Raw genomic sequence first — 25884 nt, forward strand, 5'->3', positions numbered from 1 at the left:
CCATTCTGGGGTTCTGTGAGTCTGCTGCTGTCTTGTTCCTTCAGGTTTTGCTTTGTTGTTATACTCCACAGATAGGTGAAATCATTTGGTACTTGTCTCTCTCCACCTGGCTTATTTCACAGAGCATAATGCTCTCTAGCTCCATCCATGTTGTTGCAAATGGTAGGATTTGTTTTCTTCTTATGGCTGAACAATATTCCATTGTATGTATGTACCACATCTTTATCCATTCATCTACCAATGGACCCTTAGGTTGCTTCCATATCTTGGCCATTGTAAATAGTGCTGTGATAAACATAGGGGTGCATATGTCTTTTTGAATCTGGGGTCTTGTTTTCTTTGGGTAAATTCCTAGGGGTGGAATTCCTGGGTCAAATGGTATTTCTACTTTTAGAAATGCATACTGCTTTCCACAATGGTTGAACTAATTTACATTCCCACCAGCAGTGTAGGAGGGTTCCCCTTTCTCCACATCCTCAGGAGCATTTGTTGTTGCTTGTCTTTTTGAATGTTGGCCATCCTAACTGGTGTGAGGTGATACCTCATTGTGGTTTTAATTTGCATTTCCCTGATGAATAGTGATGTGGAGCATCTTTTCATGTGCCTGTTGACCATCTGTATTTCTTCTTTGGAGAAGTGTCTGTTCAGATTCTCTGCCCATTTTTTAATCTGGTTATTTGCTTTTTGGGTGTTGAGGTACATGAGCTCTTTATATATTTTGGATGTTAACCCCTTATCGGATCTGTCATTTATGAATATATTCTCCCATACTGTAGGGTGCCTTTTTGTTCTGCTGATGGTGTCCAACAAGGGGACTCTTGAAAGAAGAAAAGGACCAGCCAGAAGGAGATGGGTGGTTCCCTTGGAGAAAGAATGCAGATTTTGGCTGTTGAGAGGAGTTAGAGTCAGTGCTTACATATCTGTGTATGGTTTATATATTTGTGTATGTGTGTGACATATGTTATCTATCTAAAATGCTTAAAGAGTGGCAGCTGCCTTCATTAAGTTAAAGAAACATCTCTTGGGAGCTCTTATGTCAGCCTCTGTCTAGCACTGGGGTGAGGTTGGTGGAGGGACTTAGAAATAGGAGTAAGATTGCTGTGGCTCTTGGAAGACTTCTAGGCTAGATCAGTCACAACAAGCTAACAGTGGTTTGGATGGGAAGTGATAATGCATAAGGTATTTACACGATTTAGAAAGAGTTGGCTGTGCAGTGTATCATCAGAGAGCACATATAAGTATCTTTGTTTAATGATACATTAGCAGATTGTAAAGGATTGTTGCTACCTCCCTCCTCAGACTGCATTTATAGCAGGGGAAGGAAGGAAAAAATGTGCGTCAGGAGAATGGAGGTGGCCTGTTTTCAAGTGTAAAGTGTACCCTTCCTGTTTGTAGGTGCGTTGCATTTTTAGAAAGTTATGTCCCCTGCTGGTCCTAAACCCTCAGCGTTGTCAGCAGACTGGCTCAGGGGAGGCCGGCCTATGTGCCTGTCGTGCTGGTTCCTGCTGGTTCGTGTGGGAGACCTTTCTCTCCTGAAAAGAAAACCAAGGTGAGAGGCATTCCACCTAATTGGCAAGGAGTCCTGCTGGGCCATTTTTTTGAGGTTAAAATTCTTAAGGCCACTTACTGGGTGCCTTTTATACCGGGAGAGCATACTTTGCAAGCTAAAATTATTCTCTGGGATCAAACCCTTACAACTGGAGATGTAGCTTTCCTGAAAACATGGCTACAGAAGGCTCTATTGCCATTTTTGTTCTTTTCATTTAGGGCTTAGTGAGAAATATCCTAATCCTCTCATCCATGACTAAAACCACTCTGTAGAATTTCACAGACAGGTCACAGTCCCCTACCTCGTGACTTTCTCCTTAAGATCTGTAAGAATTTTCGAAATCCTCATATCCTCTCTAGTCTTTGCGTCTCTTGGCCCCATCTCCCCAACACCTGACCAGTCAAGTACCCCTCCCCACCATCACTAAGGCACTAAACCTCCCAGCTCCCAGGGTTCCTTTGATTTTTCCAGACACTTCCATCTCTGCCACCTCTTAAGCATAGACATCCCCAAGGTCCTTCCCCACTTTCTTTCCATGGAGCTCCCTGCCTCATCCCTGGGCTCACCTCTTGGTGAGCAAGTCCTGGGTCCTCAAGCCTAGTGACTCTCTTGGGGATCAGTACTGCTTGGAGACCTTTCTCCCCAAAATGTGCCTGGTGTTGATGTAGGATTTTCTCTCCTGCCCACCTTTGAGATGTTGCCGCACTTAAAATAGAACTAGGCTCCTCTGTGAGACCTTCCGTGTTCTCTCCGAGCCAGACTGGACCCACTGCTGTGGCAAACTCATTCTCCTTTCCCAGGGACTGGGAGAGGCTCTCTGTGATGAGATGCTGACCATTAGGAATGTGACACAGAGGGTTGGTTGGGGGCTAGGAAAAATCCCAAGAATACTGCATATGTGTTTGTCTCCCCCACCAAACCATGGGCTGAGGAGCAGAGATTGTTCTATTCATTTCTGTGCCTGCAGCCCCGCACACAGGGCAGTTCTTAAGTAAAAGTGTCTGGAGCTGGAGTAAAAGCAGGCATGAGCATTGCCCTGGGGAACTGTCTGAAAGCAGAGGATGTGGTTCTCAGTCTTGGCACCCAAATGTACAGAGGCAAGGATAGTGGGTGGTGGGTCTGATCATGATTTAGATGGATTTCTTTCTAGACTGCTTAACCAGGTCCCATTTTGCAGATGGAAAGTCAAGGCCAAGCATCTTTATAAAGTAATCCCCAGATACCAGTACTTGTGCTTTATGACCATCTCCTTCCTGTTGTTCTTCCCCCTCAAGCCGGGCTGAAGAAAAATCCAAGGGCCAAGGAGGTCACAACTTGCCTTCCCTTCCTTCCATCTGGCTGGCGTCCCATGCTGTGCTAAGAATCCCTACATTGCCCCCTTCTTCCCTAGAGCCTCTCTACCTATCTGAGCTGGCCTTGCTTGGCAAATGGTTCCTGCCTCTTTCTCTGCTGTGTGGTCTAATCATTGCTAGGACATGGGACACCTTTGAGCATATTCATTCGAAAAGGTCCTTTTTGCTGAGTGTGTGCAACCTTCACGTTAGGGTTTCAGCCCTCGGTAGGAAGCCCTTGGGCAGTGAACAGCCTGCACAGCTGTATGGGGGTTTGCGTTAAACTGAGCCATTGTGCAATCTGTTCCCATGTGGCAGCTGGGAAATCGGGAAGCCCTACAGCTCTCGTTAATGAGTTTACCCTCTCATTTGGTCTTCAGATAATTTCTTCATCCAAATCAGTGCTTTCTGGGTACAAATTTGAAGAACACCGAAAGACTTGACTAGTACTAAAAATTTTGGAGAAGGTGACATGTGAACACACGCCCCTCTATCTTTGGTATGGCTTGTGTCCAGGCTCTGATTTACTCAGTGATTGGCCATTTTTTCCCCTATAAGCACACTATATGCAGACCTTATTTATTTTTATTGTATCACTTACTCTGTCTCCTAAGTTACCAGGATCTGCTGCTGCTTTACTGTTTTCACTCCTAATTGCCATCTTGATTTATACCAGTGTTTTCATAGTGGTTTAGAGAAATTTTACTCTAATCCCTTTGAAACATAATTAAAAATACAAACTGCTGGGCAGTAGGCAGAGACTGGCACGCAGGTCATGGAACAGATGGTGGCTGCCCAGACATGCTCTGTGCTGTGGGTCTCTCTCCAAGCCACCTAAGGGTCTTCAACTCCCTGGGCTCTGATGACAGAGGCCAAGGTGCAGCTGGCAGCCAAGTGTCATGACCACATTTCAGCCCAAAGGCATTTGAAGTTTTGCAAGATGCAAGGATACAAGCCCTAAAACAGAGAAATAAACAAACTGAAATTCTACCTAAAATTTGTGGCAACTGTAATCCTCTGGTTAATTGAATTATATTTTAAATTCCATTGAATATTTGCCTTTATCTTTATGTATCATTGTACTTAAAACTAAAACAGCACAGAATTCTCAGAGTCATTTTTTTCCCACAAATTATTAAGAACTATGAGCTGGCCTTTACTTCTTCAGAACAGGGTTTCTCAGTCTCAGCATTACAGGTACACTGGGGCGGGTTGTTTATGTTGTGAGTGCTGTGTGCATTCTTGTCTTCAACTCACAGGATGCCAGTGGGGTCTGCCCTTTCCCCAGGTGTGACAAAACATATCTGGATGTTGCCAAATGTCCCCTGGGGGACATAGTGTCTCCCACTTGAGAAACACTGGGTTTACATTTTCTGATACTCCTTGAATGTCACTTTCTGGATGGAGCCCCTTCTATCTGTCAGCTTTTAAATTTGATATGCATTTCACAGTAGAATATGGAAACATTCCCATGATTTGGGTTTTTCCCGATGTTGGGTTACACCCATTGAGAATCTGTTGTGTGGACAAGTGGCTAATTTTCTGTCCTCATGTGCCCAGTGGCTCTCTGTGTGTGGTATGGTAAAGATGACGTGCTGGGAAGCCTGGAGTTCCTGTGTCTGGCCCTGTAAATAGCTCTTATTGTCCTGTCATACATAGCAGATGCACGGGCGTGCACAGGAGCTAGACAGGGCACAGAAGGCCCTTGGTGGCCGATCCAGTGGCTTCATCTGTGGGGCATGTCTCCAGTGCGTCAAATCTTTTCAGATCTGGTACTGTGTTGTATTTCTGGGTCACTGTGAATATGTGGAGGGGGATACATAGTGATAGCGTCTGAATGTGATATGAAATCTTCTCCTGTGCAGTAGTCATTTTTATTCTTTTATTTGAGGAATATTGGCTCTTTGCAGGGCTGTACAGACTTCCTTGCACAGGTCAGGAAGAGGAATTCATTTTAGATCATTAAGCACTTGAGGGCCTAAAGTAAACATTTGGGCTCTGAGCTCTAAGCCTGGGCTGGAAGGACAGCATGATGCCCCAAAAGGGCAGGAGACCTAAAGTCAGGAGAGGAGGATTCTGGCCTGGCTATTAGACGTGTTAGCCTTAGTTAAGTTCCTTTCCTCTCTGGACCCCACTGCCTTTTCTGTCAAATAAAGACGTTGGACTAGATAGATTATCTCTGAGGACTCTTCAAACTTTGAGTGAAAATATATGATTTTAATTAAAGTGATAATGAGCTTGGAGCAGTATCTTTTTCTAAGAGGGGGAATAGGAGGATTTTAAAAATTGTATTTATTCCATCAGCGAAACTTTCAAGTGATAGATGCAGTTAACGTTGCCATGGAGAATTTGTGATCTGAGAGTCAAAGTTGTCTGTGTCCTCATTTGCAGTCTCCCTTCAGAAGCCAGCTTCTTATTTGGAAGTTATGTGTGCACGTGTCTGGAGGCTGAGGGTGGGGGAAACTGTATCCTCTCACTGTGAATCTGGAGACCTGGATGCTAGTTCTAGCTTTGCTGTGTGATTTTGGGCAAGCCACTTCATGTCTCTGGGCTCAGTTCTCACTTCTGTGGGAGGATTTAAGCTTTGGTGCAGAAAAGGTTAACATAGTGGTGTGCCCTATGGAAAGCATTATGGAGGTTCCTCAGAAAACTAAAAGTAGAAATGCCATACAACCCAGTAATTTCCATGTCTAGGAATTTTCCCGAAGAAAACAAAATCCCTGATTCAAAAAGATATACACACCCCTATGTTTATTGCTATATTATTTTCAACAGCCAAGATATGAAAGCAACCAAATTGTCCATCAATAGATGAATAGATAAAGATATGGTACATATATACAATGAAATATTATTCAGCCATAGAAAAGAAAGAAATCCTGCCATTTGTGACAATATGGATGGACTTAGAGGGTATTATGCTAAGAGAAACAAGCCAGGAGTGTGGATAAAGTGAAGGTTCCTGTGGCCAGGATTCTTACCTGGCCCTGGTTGGCTAGCTCACTACACAAGTGAGTGTGGGCAATACATTGCTATTGACTCTGTATAAAAGAGCTCTCTGCCCAGTGGTCTGGGCTACACGGTGGCATGGCTGCAAGGCTGCAGGAGAGCAGAGCAGAGGCTGGAGAGGTGGCAGTGCTGAAGATAGAGGCCCAGAGGACAGCTGTGCAGGTTGACTATGCAGGCAGAGAGGCCCAGAGGACGGCTGTGCGGGCAGAGAGTCCCAGAGGTAGAGACCAGCTTGCTGCATGCAGACTCACTCTGAGTGAACGGGGTTTTAGTGATTGATCTACCACCATGGAAATAAAGTTGGGTTATAACCCTTTCACCCCAAGAACATCTTACTTTCATTTCTTCGGTCACACTGAATCCATAGTAAACTTGCCCGGGGCTGAAACCCATTGGCAAGACATGGAGAAAGAGAAATACTACATTATTTAACTTACATGTCGATCTAAAAACAAAACTAAAGGATCAAAATGACAATAGACTCATAGACACTGAGAGGTGACTGGTGTTTTCCATGGGGGAGGGGTTGGGGTGAGTGGGTATAGGTGAAGGGAATAAAGAGGCACAAAATTTCAGTCGTAATTTTAATACACAGTCTAGAGAATATAGTCAGGAGTTCTGTACCATCATCCTATGCTGATAGATAGTGTCTACACTACTTGGGATGAAGATTTAATAATATGGGTAACTGTTGAATACACTATGTTGTATACTTGAAACCAATATAATGTTGGGTATCAACTATACTTCAATAAGAAAATATAAAAACATAGAGGTGTGCCACTGCCTATCCTTAGAAAAAGCCTGATTGCAAGGTTGGTCCTTGGGTGGCATGTGGGAACTTGGCTAGTAAAGAGTTCTGACACTGATACTAAACTTTTCTCTCAATGGTAAGAGGGGCTTCCTGAGCCTAAACTGTACAAACAATGCAGCTTGTGTTGAATGCATGCTTACGTTCTGGGAGTCTGGAGTTTTGGTACTTTCTGAAGAATGAAGGGATCCTCCCTGACTCCCCTGGGAGAGGACTCTCGTGCTGGGTCTCTGCACTTCACTCCGTGCGTCATTTCCATCTGCTGATGGAGCATCATGTCCTTCTGCTGTGTTAAATATTAGCTGTGGATATAACCATGTATATGTATCTCCAATGTAATGAACATGTAGAGTCCTTTTATCAAATCACAGAACCTGGGGGTGGTCTTATGACCCCTGACATAGGTACTCTAAAACTCTCTGAAAATCTGTAAAGGAGAATTCTTTGCATTTTTTTTCCCCTGAGTAAAAATTATTTCAATACTTGAGGCCTTTTTTCCTCTTAATTTGGTAGTGAGAAAAGCTCATGGTTGGGGCAGGAGGAGGTGAGCTGGCCGAGAGTCCCCTGTTCTGTGGTCAAACCATAGCCTAGTTGGCCATTAGGTGTGTGCTATTGATTGCAAGAGAATAAATGCAAGTGAGAGAGGGTCAGTGCAAAGTGCGATGTAAATAGGCAATACCATTTCAGTCATGACCGTATTAGCTGTGTATTTTTCATATTGGTATGTCCTTCTGTGTTCTTGGATTGGAATTGGATTCTTAAGACTCAGGCTATTTATAATTTGAGGGGAGCTTTATGTTTGAAGAAATCCTCATGTGAATTGGTTTCCTAATTTATCTCTGAAGTGAAGCCAACATGCTTGGGAGAGTAGTGTGAGCCTTAGCATTGAGTTCTGATTGAAAGAGATATACATATGTTGTAACAGTCAAGGGTTTTCAGTTACAAGCAATAGAAATATGCCTCATACTAGTTTAAGCGAAACAAACTAGACATGTCACAGAATGCAACTGGCTGGAGCTGTGGCCTCCAGTGATGCCGTCAGAATTTTGTCTCCTTCCTCCTCACTTTCTGCCTTTACTCTCTCCTCTCCTTTCTTCTGTGTCAGCTTCGTTGTCAGGCCAGCTCTCTAATATGTAGTGGCTTTGAATTGTCCCTGAAGGCAGGGTCATCTTAGTATCAACTACCTTCACTGGGAAAGGACAGATGCCCCAAAAGAAGACTCCTTTCATCAGAAGAGAGAAGAAAGCAAAATGAGCAAAAACAACTTTCTAGTGTATGTATGTATGTGGATTTCAGGAAAAGGTTCCACAGTATCAGAGTTGAGGGTATGGGTCCCATTTGTTGATGGTAGCTGATGGACATTTGTGAGGACCACCTCTGAGTATGGAAACAGAATATGGCCTTATTTTCCTGATGGATGATGGGTAATAACTGTATCAGAGGCTTGATCTAGGCCAGGGACTGGGCATGGGGTTGTGTCTAGAACATTCAGCCTACCTACAAAGGTGGTATGTGGTGTGAAGGCCATCCCCCCTTTCATTTGTCTGTGTTTTTCAAGTGTTCTTTTTAATTAAATCTTTGCAGTTAAATTTTGACAGAAACCTAATTCAACAGTGTCCAAGGAACTCATTTTGAAAAGCCTTGAGTAGGTGGGTCAACCATGGGAGAGAGTTTGGAAATATTTAATTCACTGTCCTGATACCAAAGAGTTATTTATCAGCACTGAGTGGAAATAAAGCTTGTCTTATCAGGGAAGAATTTTTGTTATAGGATCAAGAAAAACCATGACTCCTTATTTTTAATTTTCATTTGGGGTATCAATACTGATTCATATTTGGTTTATGGCTCAATATCACTGGAAGATCATCCCAGTTCATGTAAAATGCCTCAAACACAGCTTTCCATCTATAAAATCCTATCTGAGCTCAGTTCAGGTTGTTGGTATCAGGGTGACCAGTTATACTACAGGCCTTCCACTTAGGTGACATCCTGGAGACTCTATAATGATTTAACTTTAGATGGTTGTATCTTCCATACTTGTTCTTGTGACTTATTCCCAGGCTTCTGTGAAGTTGTATTGATTGTTTGATGACCTGATGGTGTCTTTTCTTTGCTGTTATGTCATCATTTTAGAATGCTTACAGGGCACGTATATAGCTAATGCATTTGTTGACTCACAAGCCAGACTTAAGATTTCTTTCCTTTATTCTTGTTTCTACCTTTTTGTAGGCCTTAACAACTCATGTTCAAGGTTAATGAAGGTTGGCGATGCTTTAGTGAGACATAAGACACCCCTAAATACATCAGCACAAGCTTTCAAATAAAGTGAGTCATATTTGTTGACTAAATTTTTTTATTCTGTTATAAATCTCATTTGGGTATAGTTTTATTATTTTAAGTGATAAGAATGCTAAAGTTATGGAATTATCTACCTCAGATGTGCCAGCAACCTTTACAAAAGAGAATATGTAAGTTTTTAACCCCTAACAGATTAAGCAGTGTAGTCAAGTAGAGACCTGTCCTTTTTAATCACTGCAGAATTTGTTCTCTGACCTTTGTGACTACAATGTCCAGGACAGTTGTGTCACTGAGGCTGTTTGCATTTGTTTCTCTGCCTTTTGGTTCTCCATTTGCATTATCCTCAATAGGAAGGAAACGTTTTGTAGCAAATAGAGAAAGGTGCTATCTTTGGGACTTTAATTTTGTGGAATCTCTGCTTCTCTATTTTAATTTTATTTTGTGGGTATTGACAAATAAGGAATCTATTTGATTTTCAACTGGAGAGTATGCTGAGATAGTATAAAATGCCAGTAACTTAAGTCTCTATCTGCACAGGCCCTTTTTAGCCAAATCCAGTTTAAGCCTATGATGGCAAGCAACTCCATAGTAACTCATTGGCAGTGGTCAGGTCAAAAGTGGTTAGGCTTTTCTTTGGTTGTGGAGCCTGAATCTCTTATCTCCATCTTGGAAATAAAGCAGGTACAAACACAGAAAAAGAAAACCAAAACATACAAAAGAATATCCAGTGGAATGGAGCATCCTTCCAGCCACTCACTCTCAGTCCCATCTGGGGTAATCATCACCCACAGTTAGTCACGTAACTTCTCTGAAATTTTATCTGCATGTGGATATATTTATTGCTGTACACACATGCATAAACTTTAATAATCACTCTATTAATTACCTTGTTTTATTCACTCACCACATTTTGCTGCATTACAAATTTTTTTCAATGGCTTAATGATATCATAGTATGAATGGCTGATAATTTATTAAATCACTCCCTTAACTAATGGATGGCTAAGTGGATAATGTTTTGCTGTTAATAAACACTCCTGTATGCATGCTTTCTGCACCTGTGCAAGTACCAGTATAGAATATATTTCTCAAATAGAACTGTTGGGTTCACTGAATGTGTATCTTCCGTTTTGCTAAACATTTCCAAATTGTCCTTCAAAGAGGTTTTCCCACTGACATTGAGTGAGAAAATTTGTATCCCCATACCCTCCCCAGCACTCTGCATTTAAAAAATCCTTTTATTTTTGCCATGCTAATCAGTGAAATAGAACTCAGGCTTAATTTTCTTTTATTCAATTTTGTTCTCTTATGTTTATTGGCTGTTTGAGATTTTTTTTCTGAAGTTGCCTGTTCCTTTCCTTTCTTCACTTACTCTTTAGGCTCTTGGGCTTTTTTTAAAGCACTGATTTGTAAGTAGTCTTTTAAAAATTTAAAGGCTAATAGACATGCACAATAGTGCACAAATCAATATTACACAGTTTGGTGAATCTTCACAAAGTGAACACACCTATGTAACCACCTCATACTCATTTTGTCACCTGGGAAACCCTTCTCCCAGCCACTACTCCCTGCCCCGGGGTAACCGCCACCCTGAACTCTGCCATCGTATATTGCTTGCTCTGTTTCTGAACATTATACAAATTGAATCGTAAGTAGATCATCTGTCCAGGGAATGCTTTTGTGTTTGTCTCCTTTCACCTCATCATTATTTTTTGAGAGTCATACATGTAGTTGCAAGTAGATCTAATTCACTCATTGTCACTGTTGTATTTATTCCATTGGATGAATATACCACCAGTTTGGCTATTCTGTTGAACATTTGGATTTTTCCAGTATTGACAATTATGAACACTGCTGCTGTGAATACTTTTGTAAGCATCTTTTGGTCCACATGTATGCATTTCTTTGGGGTACATATGTGTCTAGGAGTGGAATGGCTGGGTCATAGAATGTGATTAGTTTTCACAGCTACAGTTTTACAGTTTTTAAAGTGTTTGTACCAGTTGACACTTCCACCAGCAGCACTGAAGATTGGACCACATCCTTGCTAACAGTTGAAATGGTCAGCCTTTTTACTTGTGTAGGTATATCTTTGTGGTCTTAATTTTGTTTTCTCTGGTTACTAATGCAATTGAGCATATTTTCATATGTTTATTGGTCATTTGTATATCATCTTTCATCAGGAACCTCTTAAGTCTTTTGCCCATTGTCCTATTGGGTTGTTCTCTCTCTTTTTTTTTTTTTTTAATGATTTGTTAGATTTCTTTGTATATTCTGGATATAGTCTTCTGGTAGTTATAAGTATTGTAATTATCCTCTCCCACTCTGTGGCTTGCTGTTTTGCTCTTCAATGGGGTCTTGTAATGTACTTTGTTTGTAATGTACTTGGTTTACTGATCTTTCCCAGCTTTTATGTCCTATTTAAGAAATCTCTTTCTTCTGCCATGGTTATGAAATACTCTCCCATATTTCAGATATCTCCTGTGTTATCTTCTACTTAGCATATCTATATCTACAGCTCATCTACAATTGATTTTTGTTTATGGTGTGAGATAGGGTTAATGACCTGACCTTATTGAAAAGACCTTTCTTTCCTCGGTATACTTCAGAAACACCTCTGTTATAAATCCAGAGACTGTATATGTGTGGATCTTCTTTTGTTCTGTGGTCTTTTTATCTTTGTGACATTACTATTCTGTGTTAAGTACTCTAGCTTTGAAATCTTGATATCTAGTAGTGTCTATCTTCCAGTTTTGTTTTGATTGTTGTTCAGTAATGTCTTGGCTATTGTTGACTCTTCACTTTCCACTTAAACTTTGGTAAAACCGAAGCTTCTTATCAGTTCCCTCACAAAAAACTTGCTAGGAGTTTGATTGCTCTTAATGAGTCTTCTAACTCATGAACATGCTATAATATGTTTAGGCTTAATTTCTCTCAATAATGTTTTGTTATTTTTCTAGGTAGAGGTCTTACATATTTTTCAGTAGCTTATTCCTAGGTATGTGATTTGTATACTGCTGAAAATAGTATCTTTTAAAAGTTGTATTTTCTTACTGTTTGTGGCTAATAAAGAAATAACTGGTACTCCCATATTGACTTACTGTCTGGTGGCCTTACTTATGCATAAGGCCTTATGTATGTTGAGTTCACTTCTTAATTATCTTTGGTTCCCTGGTTCTGTCTGCCAGTTTGCGAGTACCTCACTGTTCCAATAATTGGGGCTTTATGGAGAGCCGGGGCATGAAGGGAACAGCATGCAGCTTTAATTCAAGTATCCTAATCTGAGGTTGGTAGTCTGTGTTGGCGAACATGCCCATGCCTTGTGAGCAAGAGAAGACGGCATGTCTGACAGTGCACACTCTGCTCCTGTCATTGAAAATGCCATTGGTTTTCCAAATGCTTGATTCATATACCAGTGGCTGGCTGAGCAATTAACTCTTTGGTTTCACCTCTCTTGCTCTCTAGTGTGTGGAATATGGGCAGAGGGCTTCAGAGTGGATGCTGCAGCTCAGTCCCAAACTTGTTATTGCATATGAGGGGTAATTATTTAGGCTCTTCATGATTGTAACCAAATTATAATCAAATTGTGGAAAACTCTGAGCTCTGCATAAGATTTGACTCAAGTGTGTTACCAGCTTTCAGTATCTTCCCTCAGTGTAAGGTAAAATGTAATGTATTTGGTAGATATTCTTTATAATTTAGCATTTGAGGTTGGCCATTTCCTTAGTTTCTTTGATCATTATATTCTTTCTGTAGTTTTTCATTCTTTTTGTTGCTTCTATGGTTTTCATAGAGGACAGCAGTAGGAGAGGAGGGGAGAAAGGGCTTTATTCTATGTTTTAACTTTTATTCTCTTGAGTGATAATGTTAATGGTCTTCTAGTGACTTTGAGTCAGCTCATATGGATAAATATTTATTCAGCACCATTTCTTTAAGCCAAGTCTTTGAAGTCTTATTCAGTGTATTCCTCTTCCCCGTAATACGTTGTTTTTTAAAAAAGTTCCTTTAGCAGCTCTTTGAGTCAAAGAGGTGCAGTGTGTAGGTGTGGTGTCAGACTTCAGGTGGTCCTAGCTGGTGCAAGAAGACACAAGGATCATTCCTGCATGGTAAGAGGTGAGGGCAGTAGGGGCAGGAGGCTGTGGGAGTCACAGGAGGGACGCCAAGCCAAGTCAGGAATAACGGAGTGAGAATGAGCATTCAGGCATCACATTCCCAGCAACCCCATTGAGAAGGGAGGTCTAGAGAAGACAAACCTTGAAGGTTCTATTTATACAGTTTCCCCCACCTCTGTTTCTATTCAATGACTACTTTACATATGAGGTGAAAGTAGCAGCCTTCTGTGCTTAAGCAATGCTTAAGGCTTTAAGAGGCATATTTCTCCAAATCGTGGGCAGGTAACTGCTGTATCCCAAGCTGATCTCAACCATGTGTGGCATGTAGTAGATGCTCAGTAGGCATTTGTTTATTGAATGCAAAAAATCACTGGTGCGCTCAGGCTGCTTGCATTGGCCTGGGTAGGTTGCTCGTGTTGGCCTGGGTAGGTTGCAGCCTTGGGCTGCCTGTAGTCTGGCTGTCGACAGGTGACAGACTTCCTTTATGCCAGCCATGCTGGCCTCATGGGGAGCCACAGCACAGGAGGAGTAAGATTATGTGCAAGGGAGAACATGGAATTGATGTTCAACAAGAACTGCGCTCTTCCCATTAGGTCTGGCCAGTGAGGTCTTTGGAATGAAAGTGGCAGTGAGGGTAGATTATTTCTCCCATTGCAGAGAGTCCGTAACTGTCCATGGAAGTTGGGTAACCATGGCTTCAAGCAGCTCTTCCTCCTCTTACCAGTTTGTAGAAGCCACCAAGTGAAAATGTGCTGTGCTGCTGGAGAAACTTCAGCATGAAAAGTCGGGCTGTTGGCATTTTGTCTCTGAGCTGGTGCCTGCTGTGCGTATGACCTCTGAGAACCTGTCTGAATTGGGTCTCTCCCTGTTAAGAGGCTTTTGTCCAACCCACATTCCTGTGACAATGATGCTGGTGCTGATCTCCACTCTGGAATGGGAGTCGGATGGATTTCACGTTTTACGAATAAAGCAGAGTGAGTGTGTGGTGTGTGTTAGAGGCAGCGGGCTGTCCTGGTTCAAGGTGGAGACTCTCCTTGACTTGTTCTCATGCTGATTTTTTTCTTGTGTAGTATTTTTTGCTGGCTCATCGCTTTCTGGATTCAGGACTGTTCTTGTTCTTTCCATAGTCCTAGGTCTTTGCCATTTATAGATGCTCCAAGTTCACCTTAAAGGAATGGCCCTTCTCTCAGTGAAAGAAGCCAGGTGGAGAAAGACAAGTACCAAATGATTTCACTCATATGTGGAGTATAAGAACAAAAGAAAACTGAAGGAACAAAACAGCAGCAGAAGCACAGAGCCCAAGAATGGACTAACAGTTACCAAAGGGAAAGGGACTGGGGAGGACGGGTGGGAAGGGAGGGATAAGGGCAGGAAAAAAGAAAGGGGCCTTACGATTAACATGTATAGTGTGTGGGGGGCACAGGGAGGGCCCTACAACACAGAGAAGACAAGTAGTGATTTTACAGCATCTTACTGTTGATGGACAGTGACTGTGAACGGGTATGTGGGGGGGACTTGGTGAAGGGGGGAGCCTAGGAAACATAATGTCTTAAATGTAATTGTAGATTAATGATAACAAAATAAAACTAATTTAAAAAAAGTGAAAAAAAAAATGGCCCTTCTAGAAGCTGGTTTCTCAGTTATGCCCCACAGAGTGCTGGCTGCCCAGTAATGCATTTGGACCTCTCTGGATGTTGAACCTTCATTCTGTCTTTCTCCCTGAAGACTGTTTACTTCAGGTTGGAGCAAAGGGGAAGGTTCTCTTTCAATCAGTCATTCAGTGTGAATGCTTTCATGTGTTTAGTCATTGATCTAGGCACGTGGGAGGCATCCGAACAAAACAGAGAAGCTTAAGGCCTTTGTTGTGCTTACATTCTGTTCCAGGGAGGGGGCAGATGGTATGCACTCTGCATAGATAAGTACAGTGGGTAGTGTATACAAGATGATACATGCTCAGGATAAAGCACATAGAGCAAGGTAAGGGGGAACTAAGCTGTGGGAGCTGGGGCAGGTTGTAAATTAAATAGGGTGGCCAGGATAGGTCAATTAAGTGATCTAGCATTTGAAGGACTAGAGACCTGAGTTGATTAGAGAGGGGGCCAGTGGGATCCTGTGGTAAGAATGCTCCAGGCAGAGGAATGAGCTCCAGGCTAGCCTGGCAGGAGGATGCAGTCTGGGGGGAGGCCAGTGAGGAGGCCTGTGGGGCTGAAGTGGAGTGAGCCCGTGTGTCTGGTAGGGGAGGAGGTCTGTGCATGGGGCCTTATCTATTATAAAGACCTTGGACTTCCTGTGGAGTGTGGCAGGTAGAACCACTTGGGCTGCGTGTCATAAATACTGGGGCAGAGAGATACAGGCAGGGGGATGGTTACAAGGATATGGGGTGTCCTGGCAAGACATTTGGTGTTGCTTTCCATTATAAACCTGAATGCAAATACATCTTTCATTGCAAAACAGCCCATGTCATTGTCAAATGACACTCTCCACTCCCATGGCAGTGGCTCAAGTGCAGTATTTTCCAACCTCTATTTTCCGAGCCCATGCCTGTGAAGGTTAACACAGGTTATTGTGGGTGTGAGATTGGAGGAGGACTGTATGGCCAGTTTTTGTCCATGGCCACTTACCACTTGGTCATGTGAGAGAACGAGATTCATGATTGTCTACAAGATCTTGGCAAGGGTTTGCCTGTCTGCAGACTGGGGAAGCCCAGTCTGGGGCTAATTGACGGTTCTCAGTTTCTACAGAAGACAAAGGAATGATGTAGGCTTTGTGAACCTGGCCCACAGTACAGCTTTTTGTAATTTGCCACAAGCCAGACATTATAGTAGGAAACACTGGAGTCTGCTGTTCGTGCCGCACAAAGAATATTTCGCAGGCGTTTTGCTGAACTGCAGGTAGGGAGATGAAGCTACTGTCCTGTCCCTTAAGCTGCTTAAGGGCTACATCTGAAGTCCCACACCCAAGCTTCCTGGGTCAGCTGGACACCCAGAGTGACCAGGAAGTTGAGCCAGGCCAGCTGGGTCTAATGCTGCAGGGGAGGCAGGTGACCATGGGTGTGTATCCTAGCCAGACTCAGGGACTGGCCAGTGTTGGCATTTTCTGGTTTTTGAGAGAAGCCACAAATCCAGCTGGTTTTTTTTCTTTCTTTTCTTTGTTTAATTTGTGAAGTCTCCTCATTTAAACATGTGGGTAGCCAATTCTGTTGTTTGAATAATACTGAAGAGGTCAAACAAAAACCTCTAGGTTTCATCGTCAGGAAGCCCTTTTGCAAATTCTGGTCTAGACAGATGAAACAAAGGTTGGGGCACTGTGCTGCGGCTGGGGTTAGTCGTTTATCCAGCCAAACCGTAGTTTTGTTGATTTGTTTTCACACTGTTTCTCGCTCTTTTTCATCAGTGATGACTGAATTCAGCCTCCAATCACAAATACATTGTAATCTTGCTCGACTGGGAGAGAGTCTGGAAGCTGTTGGAGGTTCTGTGGCAGTGAGTTAGAACATAAACCAATCAATTTTGACCCCTCTTAGCTCCACCTGTCCTGCTTCCTAGGGTGCAGCAGGCACGATGAAAGGGGATGATGGTGGGTTCTCAGCTGAGTTAGTCACATGACTGTGGGTGAGGCTGATGCTGGGTGTCTGAGTGACAGAAGTGGTTTAATTAAGGAGAGATTGATTTATTAACAGAGCTTTACTGGCCACATAATTTAGCAACTTGGAGGTGTTATGGAGCCTGGGGTATTGCTACTGAGTGTTAAGGCTCAAGATAATTATTGCCTGACTTTGGAGAGAATGACAGATGGGTCCTCATTGTTGTTATAAATCCAGCTGACAATTGAAATGGCATTCTTTGTTTAACGTTGTTGAGGGCTCTCGGCATTGACCCCTAGTTGCCTTGCTGGCACACTCACCTCCCTGTGCATTTCTAGGGCACTTTGTCTGAACCTCACAACCCTCACAGCCTGCTGCTTATTCAGCTGCATGATTTGCATTTGGCTTTGCCCTAACAATGGGTTGCCTGGGTCTGCTCCATTTTCCAGCTGTCTTTCTGTTTGAATTTGCATTTCCAGCTGATGGGCTTTCTGGCCTGAGTGTGACTTAAAGAAGGTCTGGTCTTTAACCAGACCTGCATAAATATTTATTTAAGACTTCTGTTGTATGTGTGCTGCTGGAGTGCAGCTGTTATTACCCCATTGACACAAAAATGAAAGTAGAGTGGAGGACAAGCAAAAACCTGGGAGGCAGGAGGTCCCTTAGAACAGGGAGTGACATTTTGCTCATGTTCCATATCCTGGCTCGCCTGCCCTCTGCTGTGTTCCTGTGAGCTCTATGGGGGCATTTGCAACTTGCTCATGTAGGTGATTTGGCTTAGAAAGACACAGAAGCTTAGACGTAGTAAAGACATGTATGGCAGTATCCTTCCTGTGGGGCCGGAAGCATTCCTGAGCTCAAAGCACAGCCGCTCTGGGGTGTGCATTATAAATATGGCTCTGCCATTCCATTTTCACTCTTTGTGTAAGTTGTTATGAGTCAGGTAATTTTCTCCCCTAAATAAAATGGATTTTTTTTCTGATTTGAATGGGTCATCTATGATGGTTGTAGAAAATGTGTGGAAAGTACAAAAAAGTAGAAAGGAAAGAAATCCACTCAAATATTCCCACCCACCAAAGATTAACCACCGTTATCATTTGGGGGATTTTTTTTCCTAGTTGTTTTCAGTGCATTTTTTAAACATATTTGTGCATTAAAGCTAGTTATTTCCTGTATATCACCTTGTATCCTGACCTTTTCTACCTAATGTTTTGCTTAAGCAATAAGGAAATCTATTATCTCCAGAACTTTTACTTCAGACAAAATGGTGTTATACATGTCAGGTGTTCCACTTCAGGGCCTTTGCACGGATTCTTCCTATTATCTGGAAGGTTCTTCCTCCAGGTGACTGCATGGCCCACTCCCTCATTTCCTCCAGGTCTTTGCTCAAATGTTACCTTCTCAGTGAAGACTTTTCTGACCACCTCATTAAGTTTGAACCTATTCTAGTCAGAATGCCTCCTGACTCAGACCCATTCCACCCCATGACACCAGTACTGATGGCGCTAAACATGCTACCTATGTGTTATCAGTATCATTATTCTAGCTAAACTTCTAATATAAGCATCAACCAACAGAACTCTTTGGAAACATTTAAAAACAGCTGCATATAGCTTATTTTCTGAATGGACCATACTTTAGTCAGTACCCCGCTGGACATTTAAATTGCATCCAGTGTTTGCTATTATAAATTGCTTAACTCTACTATGAACCTGTTGTGTATAAGGTATTTTTTTTCCCATTTCTTAGGTATTAAAAGAGATTCTTAGACATGGAATTGCTGGATCAAGGTGTATTGTATTAGGACTCATTTGACTGCAAGTGAAACAAACTCAACTCAAACTGGCTTAAGCAAATTAAAGGAAATTATTAGCTGCCGTACTTGAAAATGCAGAGGTAGACTTCAGGTGGGGCTGTGCCAGACATTCAGGCCATGTTGTCAGGGGTCTGATTTGTGTCTCTTAATCTTTAATATGTGCTTTTCCCTCTGTATTGGCTTCATTCTGAGGCAGCCTTCCCCCAGTTTGGGGCAGCATTGTGCCTGCAGTTCCTGTTTCCATGCCACCAGCTCTACAAGTCCTTCTTACAAAGACATCCCCCTCCCAATATTTTCAGCAAAAACTTGGGGGTTCTCGTTGGCTCACACTGAATTGTGCCATCTTTGAATCATTACCTTTGACTGTAGGACAAGGATGTGCTTGAGTGGGGATGATGTCATCCCCCCCAAACCACGGAATCTGAGGGCGGGGGAGGCAGCGTTCCCCAGAGGCTCAGGCTGCTCTTACTAAATGGGGAATGGATGCTGGAAGGCCCCAAACTATAGATCTTCACTTTACTTATGAACGTTTTAAGGATTCTGTGTCTTAGTTAAAAAGACAGCATGGAAAATGAGAGGAGCTCACTCGTATCGTACCCATGCATTTTGGGCTGTGTAAGGCCAGCATGATCAGACGGCGGGCTGCCTCCTCTCTCAGCATGGGAGTAAGAGGCGGGACGCCGAGGCCTCAGGGACCTGGGCAACAGGCTCTGATGGCCTGTGTTTGCATGGCTGTTGGTGGCCACTGGTTCCCTGGGTACACGTTTAAGTTTTGAGTGTTGGAGACAAGTTCCAAATGTGAGAAGCAGAAACATGCTTGAAAATTGCCCCAGGGGAAGCTGATAGCAGTGTTATCCAGGTGAACCTGGAGGCTCTGACAGCTGGGCACTCCATTCCAGAGCAGCGTGGTGTGTGTCAAAGGGGCTGCACCTCGAGCTGACAGCCACCTCCACTTGGGGGCCTCTGCCACAGACAGCCCCTCTTCACGGCTGCCTGCCTGCCCGTCTCTCTGGGGATCCTGCCAGCACGCAGCTTGATTGTCCTAGGTGGTAAGGGCCCTCGTCTGCTGTCTGCTGCTGAATTTGCTCCTGCCTTCAAGGCACCACTAGACGTCGGGTGGACCTGTGGTGGTTTTTAGCTGCCTGCAAGGTGGGTGTCCATGCGTGTGGGGCTCCGGGAGCATCCGCCTTGTAATCTCGGCCTTGGTGGGTCATCCTGGCTCAGGCCTGCTCTTCTGTAAGTGGAACTTTCTCTCAGTGTGAGGAAAGTTGGAGAAATTGCAATGAAAACCCTGCAGTTGGCTCTCTTTCTTGGGAGCAGAGGCTGCCCAAACCAGTTTGATCCTTTCCTTTGAGTCTGTTCTTATTCCAGAATGAGGATGTCTCATTCAGTGACAGCCAGAGAAAGTAAAGTTATTAATTGACAATCTTCAGAAATTCCTAAAGGCCACTGACCTCTTCCTCTCGGGTTCTGTGCTAATGACTATTTGCTGTGACTTCATTTTGAGCACCAGGGAGGGGCTTGCAGGGGGAAGTTGCAAGGGCTGAGGCCACGCGGAGGGCCCTTCATGGTACCCTCGGTTTGCCATGAGTAAAAGAAACATGTCAGTCTTTCCCTCTGTGAAGGACTCTTGGTTAACTTGCAGCGTTTTTACTTGTGTTTCCCTTGGTGCATGGAGATAGAAGAGTATTAATATTCCACTCGTGCTCTGAGTTCTTCATCTATGGGCCATGCTTAACTCACTCCCACAGTCGGAACTTCCCAGTATAATCCTGAGTCTTTGAAATCATGCACCTTGACTCCAGTCAAGGTGGGAAACCCCACTGTTCAATGGCTGTCTTCTTTTGTTGGACTCCAGAGTCTCTGAGACAAGGTTTCTTGGGTTTCTCAGTATAATCAAGTGGGCATCCATCTCTGATATCTGTAGCCCACAGTATAAATGTTTGGTATTACCAAGTAACTTGATTAAAACATTTTAAAGTGACAGTTTACAGCTTGGAAAGTGGGTGGTCCCTCTGATAGCGAGTGGAGCACCTTCCCAGCTGTGCCTCCATCCCGTGGTGCCAGGTAGAGACAGGGCAGGAGCTCCGGCCCCGGCAGCTCTTCTCTGTCTGTTGAATATAACGTCTGTGCAAGATGTTAGTAGGAGTTAAAAAGGTTTCCACTACTGAAAAATAACCCAAAAAAAGCACACAGCTAAGCTATTGTAAAAACAGGTTGTAAAGGAAAAAAACCACATACTCATTTTGACTTGTTTCAATGAAATTTTATTAAGTCGACTTGACAGTCACTGAGCACTTCCTGCAAGCCAGGCTCAGGGTTCTCCAGGGCACCTTGGCGCTCAGGGCAACCCCTCCTAGTTTGCATATGCCAATGTGGCTCCTGAGTTGAGCTCTTGGGAAGGTCCTGTGTCCCTGAAAGCTACAATTGGTCACTGTACATAGCTGGCTTCTCCCTAGGCCACTAAGAGCATCAACAGGGACACCTGGAGCAGCTCATCTCAAAAACAGGAGGTCAGGAATTTAATGGATTGCATTCTCCTCACATAGCTTGTCTCAAGAAGGGCTTGGAAACTTCTGGAGGCCAGTCGCACTCTTGCCCCAGAGCTGTTTACCTCATGCTGGTCTCTCTGCTCCTCTGTCCTTACAGCAAACAGAGGCCAACCCTACCTCCAGTATTTACAAGTTTCAGTTCTACCAACATAAATTGACCAACTAGACTCTCAGTCTCAATTTCTAGATCACAGAAAATGAAGTATGCTTGGTTCCCATTGGGTCAGATGACCGCTGTATGGCTGGGGGCAGGGGTACAAAGCAAACCATGGCCGTCCAGGGCCCATTCCTGTACCTTATTGGATAGGACAGAAAAGGAGCATGTGGTGAGCTGAGTGGGAGGCCAGATGGTTATTGACCACCATGCCTCATGCCCACGCCTCTTCCTCCATGATCGAACGCTTTCAGCTCCTGTGTCTGGGACAATCCACTTCAAAGCTTTGCTCAGCCATCAGAGAGGGTTTCATTCTTTGGTGGAGGGTAGACGTACACTTGTTAAATGTGGCGTTGATTTGGAGATACGCATTTATCAAGTCAAACTGAGAACAGTCTTTGAAACTGGACATTGCTTTGGCACAGAACAGATCACAGAATTAGACAAAAGGGCTACTCAGTTGACTTGGTCAAAAAGGTAGATGGATTTTGAATATGGTTAAATGTTTTAATTATAATGTAACATCTACATTTGTAGACATTTGTTGTGTAAGGTGATTTGTTATTGTTTTTCTTAACAGTTTTATTGAGGTCTACATGGGATTTTAAGCTCTCATGGGCAAGAGAGATTTTTCTCCCCTTTGTTAGCAATGGTAGATGCCACCACTAATTACCTTATTATGAGGACAGCTGGATGGTTGCACTTTTACTTTGAAAGTTCAGTTTGGTTCCCAGCTCTTTTGTTCCCAGTTGCTAAATTCTCAAAGTCTGAACAGTCATTTGATTGACAGTTGCTTAAGCATTTTCATTCTGAAGCTGGTCCTTTGGTGCTTCAGAGCCCACTGGGAAGGGAAGCTGTCAGAGGTAGAGTCTGCAATCCTTTCACTTCACTCTTCAGTTTTTTCAGTTCTCAGATTTTACAAGTACAAGTAATTTTCAATTGTATTCTCTTGGCACTTCCCCAGTGATGTTTAAAAGGCCATATCAAATATACCGATATACTCACAAATGAGAGAAAATATCTATGAGGTCTTAAAATATTCTGAATAATATTTTCTTTCTTTTTAGCTGTCTCCGTTATGCGGTACAGCGCCTCTGCTTTTGGGTTTGCAGTAAGTAACCTGAAATGTACTTCTGTGACATTTTGCACGTTTTTTCTGGGCCCACAGATCTCATGCTGGACTCTCAGAGGGTGGCTAGCAGATGAGAGCTTAGCATGACAAATTTACCATTTATCAAAATAGCATCTATAAAAAATTACAGTTTAATGGAAGTAAACTGCAACCACACTATATAATTCACAAGAACAGATCAGAGGACCTGATCCATAACTAGTTGAGAGGATGTTTGAGGGTTTTAGCCCTTGTTTCGTCGTACAGGCTATAGGTTTGAAAATGGGCACAGACGAGTGAAGCATTTGGTGGTGCAGGCAGGGGCTCGGGGGTTGAGATTGGCTGGGGCTGCTGGTACGAGGATAGATCAGTCTGTACAGGGGTAACCTGGAGTCCCAGCCTGTTTCCTGATGAGAGTTGGTTAGAGAAAATGGGTCTTAGATATTTTATGGGTGAGGCATGTCGAAAACTTGGGTGAACTTTCCCTTCTCTTCAAGAGAGTGTTAGTGCTTGTAATTGTCCAGGTGAAAAGTGTGGTACGGTGCAGTGACTCTGCTAAGACTACTTCAAGCACCCCTCCTGCATAGCTCTAGGGGTCCTGAGGGTATGTGTTCTGTTTCCAAACCCACTTCTTCCCTTTGCTGTGATTAATGTTTCTGGGGTTGCAGATTCTTTTCAGAATCATTTAAAAGGTATGGACTCTCTCTCCAAAAAAAATGCATGTGTGCACACACACATACACATACACTCTCTCTCTTTCTCTCCCCCTTCCCCCTCCCCCTGCCCCCTCTCTTTCCCTTCCTTTCCTCTGTCTCTTCTCTGTCTCTCTCATGTTCACTCGTTCATTCAAACAAAAGCATGAAATTTTGAATACAATTTCAAAGTGTTGGCAAACTTTGAGGAGCCCTGGATGACACCACCTAGCTCTGGCCCCCAGGTGGAACAATCCCATTGAGAGCTAGAAATATGGAATCCTCACCACAAGTCTTTTACTTGCAATATCAGAAAATACTGAAATTATCTTGCCCACCAAGGGGATACTAGTTTCACATGTATCAGAACAATGTAAGCCCCCAGATCTCTAGGGTGCTGGAAACAGAGCTCCCCACACCACAGAGTGTGGTTTCTCAGGCTGTGCAAGTGGCACAAGGCATGGGGTGAGCCATGGCACTGCCACCAGGCCAGCATGTCAGGTGCCCTGGGCTCTGGATCCCCAGGATCCATTGTGGGGTGATGAGTGGCCCAGATTATAATGACGTGAAGCCTCTACTAGGAGGTCACAGAACAGTTTGCCTTGTCTTCACAGTTGTGCACCATTAACTCTGGAAAACCACTAACACCCTGTCTTCCTCTCCTAGTTTGATGCCATCCTCGATGTCCTGTCATCAGCAATTGTCCTTTGGCGTTACAGCAACGCGGCTGCCGTACACTCTGCCCATAGGGAATACATGTAAGTGGATTTTTATCTTTTCCCACACTGCGGAACCCTTGCAAAAAAAGGCCACATAATTAGGCTGTCAGCACAGCCACCCTGTAGCTTTGGTTGCACTGATGAGCCTAGCACCCCAAATTGCCTTTGAGAGTGGCTGGTGTGACATGAGCCATACGATAGGCCTCTCCTGGGATGGCCGGAGAGATGGGATGCTCCTTTGTAATTCTCCCTGTCCTCTGTTCTTGAGCCTGGAGTGAATGTTTGTATGCTCATTGGCCTGTCTTCTAGCTGTCCATCTATCCATTGGTCTGGCTGTTCCTCAGTCCATCCATCCTTCCATCTTCTTTCTCTTTGTCTTACTGGAATCTTTGTTCCCCTCAATTTTCACGCTTTTTTCTTTCTTTCTAAGTAAGATGTTTTCCACCACAATTTATGGAGGGATATTGAGGGCATTCTAGATTAATCTACTTGTCTTCTCTCTCTCTCTCTGCATTCGAAGGTATTGCTTTCCCTGGTCTCCACATCCTGTGGATGATGATTTTGCGCAAATCTTTGAGAGATTTGTGTTTGTGACCATAAAACATGTGTCTCTTCCAGCTTCTATGACTTTATTCCATTTGTAATCCCTAGATGATAATGGCACAGGTTTCAGAGTTTGAATCTCAGCCCTACTACATGTTAGCTCTGTGACCATGGGAAGCTGCTAACTGCTGTATGCCTTGTTTCTTCATCTGGAGAAGCAGGAGAACAGTAATGCCTCCTTCATAGGGTCAGTATGTATATACAATATATAATGTAATATTAACAGATGCAATTCACTAAACCTCGCCAGCCCACCCTTATTACTTATTAAGGAAGCTACCCTGGGCCTGAGCCACTGCTAGTCATCAGGACAAGAGTTTTACTTCACCTCTGCAGCTTTTGGACAGTTGAATCCAAATGGGTAAATGCTGTCTTGCTGTGTTTATGGTGGTGCCCAGACAGAAGGTATCCTTGATGGGATGCTAGGTCCCACTCAAACATACAAATGTTGAGTGCCAGGGGACTCAGATAGAGTAATATATCTGAGATTGCATGTATCAAATGGAAAGCTTTTGAAAGATGGTGCCACAACTGATTAACAAATGTGAACAAATTTTAATTTAGCTTCTTGTTGGCTTTAGATAGAGCACAAAACTTCTAAGTGTTAAATATTTATTTTAATGTGCATTAGATCTTTTTAACAAATACAGAGTATCAAATGTGTGGTAATACAGATGACATTGTTTAGGATATGAATTTTTAAAAAAAATGAGTCAATTTATGGTTGAAAAAATTGAAACAATAGTAGTAAAATGATTTTGTAAAATTTCAAATGATACCATAATGGTACCATAATGATGAGTTGAATTAACACTGGTTTGTCAGAAGGAGCAGCTGACACACCCACCTAAGTTGCTGCTGGCTGTTGCTTGAGGAATACACTGAGAACAATGTTGAGATATGCTAGATTTCAAGAGCTAGCCCCTGTCCTGTCAGAAGAACATATATTCTTTCATTGTATACTTGCACTGTCCGATACAGTAGCCACTAGTAGCTATGTTAGCATTTACATATAGCGTGTTGGAACTAAGAGGTGATGTGTGAAATACGCACTACATGCCAAAGATTTACTAACAAAAAGGAATGTAAACATTTTATTAATAATTTAAAGAATATTGATTACATACTAATAGAAGAATATTTTTGATATACTGGAAGGAATAAACTATTAATATTAATTTTAATCTGTTTTCTTTTTTAATGTGGCTTTCAGAAATTTAAAATCACATATGTGACTTATATTTCTGTTGCCTTCAAAAGAGAAAACTCTTCTTTTTCTTATTTTAGAACTAATAATTCACAATTTGATTTGCAGTCCACAAAGGAATGGAGTTCAGCATTTCTCAATTTTTCTCTTCTAATTTGCTTTTTTTATCTGATGTCTTTTATGCTCAAATAAGTTTCTTATGTACTAGTCACAAATCTACAAATTGTTAAGTGGCTTCTCTGTACTGTTGGGATCTCTATGAGCATTTGCTAGGTGGCCTGGAGTTTTCCCAAAATTGAAAGATTGATGACAAGAGATGTCTTTGGCTTCACTATTT

General features: G+C 42.9%; 1 protein-coding gene across 2 annotated transcripts in view; it reads left to right on the top strand.

The window, feature by feature from the left end:
• The window catches only part of TMEM163 (transmembrane protein 163), a 236331-nt gene that overhangs the window by 137218 nt on the left and 73229 nt on the right, over positions 1–25884 (top strand). For both annotated transcript variants that reach the window (XM_036886673.2, XM_036886672.2), the window contains exons 3-4: positions 22283–22326; positions 23685–23776. In XM_036886673.2, coding sequence (XP_036742568.1) covers positions 22283–22326; positions 23685–23776 — 136 coding nt within the window. The remainder of the gene's footprint in view (positions 1–22282; positions 22327–23684; positions 23777–25884) is intronic.

This window comes from Manis pentadactyla, chromosome 8 (assembly GCF_030020395.1).
Source record: "Manis pentadactyla isolate mManPen7 chromosome 8, mManPen7.hap1, whole genome shotgun sequence".
NCBI lineage: Eukaryota > Metazoa > Chordata > Mammalia > Pholidota > Manidae > Manis > Manis pentadactyla.